At 42.9% G+C, this 2,820-nt stretch overlaps 1 protein-coding gene across 1 annotated transcript in view; it reads right to left on the reverse strand.

Annotated features, from left to right (window-relative positions):
* Nucleotides 1–2,719, reverse strand: part of bmp7b (bone morphogenetic protein 7b) — a gene marked incomplete at its 3' end in the record, with an annotated part of 29,551 nt that extends 26,832 nt beyond the window's left edge. The window contains 1 exon segment of the mRNA XM_014010549.1: nucleotides 1,974–2,719. Within this exon segment, the coding sequence (XP_013866003.1) occupies nucleotides 1,974–2,376 (403 nt within the window).
* Nucleotides 2,720–2,820: the final 101 nt, after the last annotated feature.

Below are 2,820 nucleotides of genomic sequence, written 5' to 3' on the forward strand. Positions count from 1 at the left end.
ACTGTGTGATGCCATCATGTCAATATGGACCAAAATCTCTGAGGAATGCTTCCAGCACCTTGTTGAATCTATGCCACAAAGAATTGAGGCAGTTCTGAAGGCAAAAGGGGGTCCAACCCGTTACTAGCGTGGTGTACCTAATGAAGTGGCCAGTGAGTGTATTGCCGTATTCTTTTCTAAAAGATTCTGTCCTAAAAAAATCAGCTCAAACTAGAATTATACGTTCAGGGTACTCAGGAGGGGAGGAGCCAAATGACTGCTGCCAACTAGTAGTCGGAGGCTAAAACACAATACAAAAATGAACCGCTGGCATGAAATTTGACATTTTAAGCCTTAATTAAAAACTGATACAGCGCTTTAATCAATTCAGTATCAGGAAATAAAACATTGTAATATTTGAGTTTGTCATTATTTTCTTACACCCCTGTCTTTAAGTTTTACTGAAGATTGTCCAGTGGCTCATGAAATTCCCCCAATTGACTCGTATTCCTCCTGACTTGGCTCTTGACTGTGAGTTCCTGCGATCAGATCCATCTGTTTCTGAAGGTTGAAAATAGTCACACAATGCATCCATCTGCACGGACAGTAATTACCACTGCAGCAAAGCAACCAGTGTCGCCTCCCTCTCCTTTACAGAGACACTTCAGCAATATTCTTTCCAGGATTTAGTACAAACTCGAAGCAGAAAACACACCAAAACGAAAATGTGATAAAAAAAACACATAACAATGGTCTCCCTGCTCAGACTGGTTATCATCTGCAAACATCTCCTGTTTAAAAAATTTGAGCCAATCATAAATTAGATTTTTGTCATTATTGTTTACATTTTATACTGTGAATGTTTATAGACAGTTCTCTTTCACTTTTCAAAAACTCTCACTCTTCGAGCCAAGTGGCTCAGGGAACAACTCTCTGGAGTAAAGTGAATTCTCCAACATCATGAGTCTGAAATCACCACGGACTGGTATTACTTTTGTGGTCTTTGTGTTTCCAAAGATGTTTCCAGATTAGAGAGGAGAAGGGAGGAGGACCCTGTGCACTTTGAACCCATTCTTCTATTGACTTACTCATTCTTTAGATAAGGCCTGGCTGACACATTAGCTCCTTCATCCACAACTATAGAGCACCTGAACATTGTGGGCGCACAGCTGTTTAACAAAAGCTTACACTGGAATCTGACACTGCTGGTATTAGCAGGGTGACTGCAGGCTTTTTCTCCTCTTTTGTCAGAATCATTTTTGAGCTGCTTTTCCCAAGTGTACGCAGGTGCAACAAAGAACTGCTTCTTAAAACAAACTGTCCAGGGAAATCTCATAACAGCAACAAGAACTAAACAACTTTCTGTGAAATTGTAGCATGAATGCTTCATGAGTTAGCTCAAAGTTTGTTGAAAAAGCTTAAATTGAATTGGCATGGATAAAACAAACAATTAATAAAAAACTTAACTAAAACCTAAAACTTGCAAAATCATAGCTAAAAGTTAAAGACAGCAGAATTCAAAGTTAAAAGCTAAAGCCAGCAAAAGTGAAGCTGAAAGCTAATTTCAGCTAAATGGATACTAAAAGCCAAAACTTGCTAAACCATAGCTAAAGGCTAAAATAAGCCAATTAGTGTCAAGAGTAAAACAAACTAAACAAAAAAATTGTAAAGTACTCTAATATAAAAAATATTATTTTGCTTCGATGAAACTAAAAAATGTTAAAGAGATTATTTTTTACATATCAAGACACAAATGCTAAAAATTAAACCTAAACAGGCAAACAACAATATTCATTGAGAATCAGCTCCTGGAATAAGTTAATATAATTTACCTAAAATGTAAGTCCTGAAACATTAACTGTAAGTTCATCTCAAGTAAAATAAAGTTCTGCCAAAAGTTTTCAAATGTTAGTCTCCAGCTTTATGATTAGTTTTATTTGGCTTTTTTTTCTGCTGTGCAAAAAAAAAAAGAAAGTTTGAAAGAAAACTCCTACCTAAATTAACGAAGCTCATCACCATGTCCGCGTCGTTCAAGAAGTTGTTGTCCTGCAGGCTGGCTATGGGGGGGCCCTGGGTAGTGAAGATAGGCTTGTAGGGGTAGGAGTACCTCTCCTCGTCCCCCTCCGTGGACATGGCGTTGTACAGGTCCAACATGAACATCGGGGCGGCGTTGTGCTTGCCGTGGAGATGTGGCCGCGGCCGGTGCGGCAGCCCCAGGATGGACAGGATCTCCCGCTGCATCTCTCTGCGCTCCTGGCTCTTCAGCCGGCGGTGGATGAAACTGGAGTGGAACTCGTTGTCCAGGGTGAAGTTCGCAAAGGCCGGGTCCGCTAGGACGCAGCAGCTCCAAACCAAAAGCAAAAACAACGGCGCGCGTCTATCCAAAACCCGTGCCATGGTGACGGCGACGCCGTGCGTAATTGCGCTCGGAGCCGTTCGCCGAAACTCTGCAAAACAAGTGGATTTGGTGAGCTTCTTAACAGCAGCCAAGTCGGTAATCAGTATCCAAAACAAGCCCTCATTGTTGAGGGGAGCGCTCCCCGGTGACACATCAACTTCAGCTCAAAGTCCCCTTGTCACTGTGCTCGCGTCGCGTGTGCGCCTCGCGCCTAAAAAAAAAAAAACCTGCGGTCGAAAAAGTTGCCCAGCCGAGCGGCGCAGCAGCGTGCAGCTCTGCAGAGTGGAGGCTGTGAGCACAGCTTTTCTCTGAACAAGTTGTAAGGAGGCGCTGAGCTCTGGGGAGGATCGGGGGGAGGAGGGAGGAGGACAGAAAGAGCGCACGTGTGTTTGCTGCTGCCAGCTGGAGAGAGAGAGAGAGAGAGAGAGAGAGAGAGAGAGAGA

The sequence above is a fragment of the Austrofundulus limnaeus genome, unplaced genomic scaffold (genome assembly GCF_001266775.1).
Source record: "Austrofundulus limnaeus strain Quisiro unplaced genomic scaffold, Austrofundulus_limnaeus-1.0 Scaffold70, whole genome shotgun sequence".
Classification (NCBI taxonomy): Eukaryota; Metazoa; Chordata; class Actinopteri; order Cyprinodontiformes; family Rivulidae; genus Austrofundulus; species Austrofundulus limnaeus.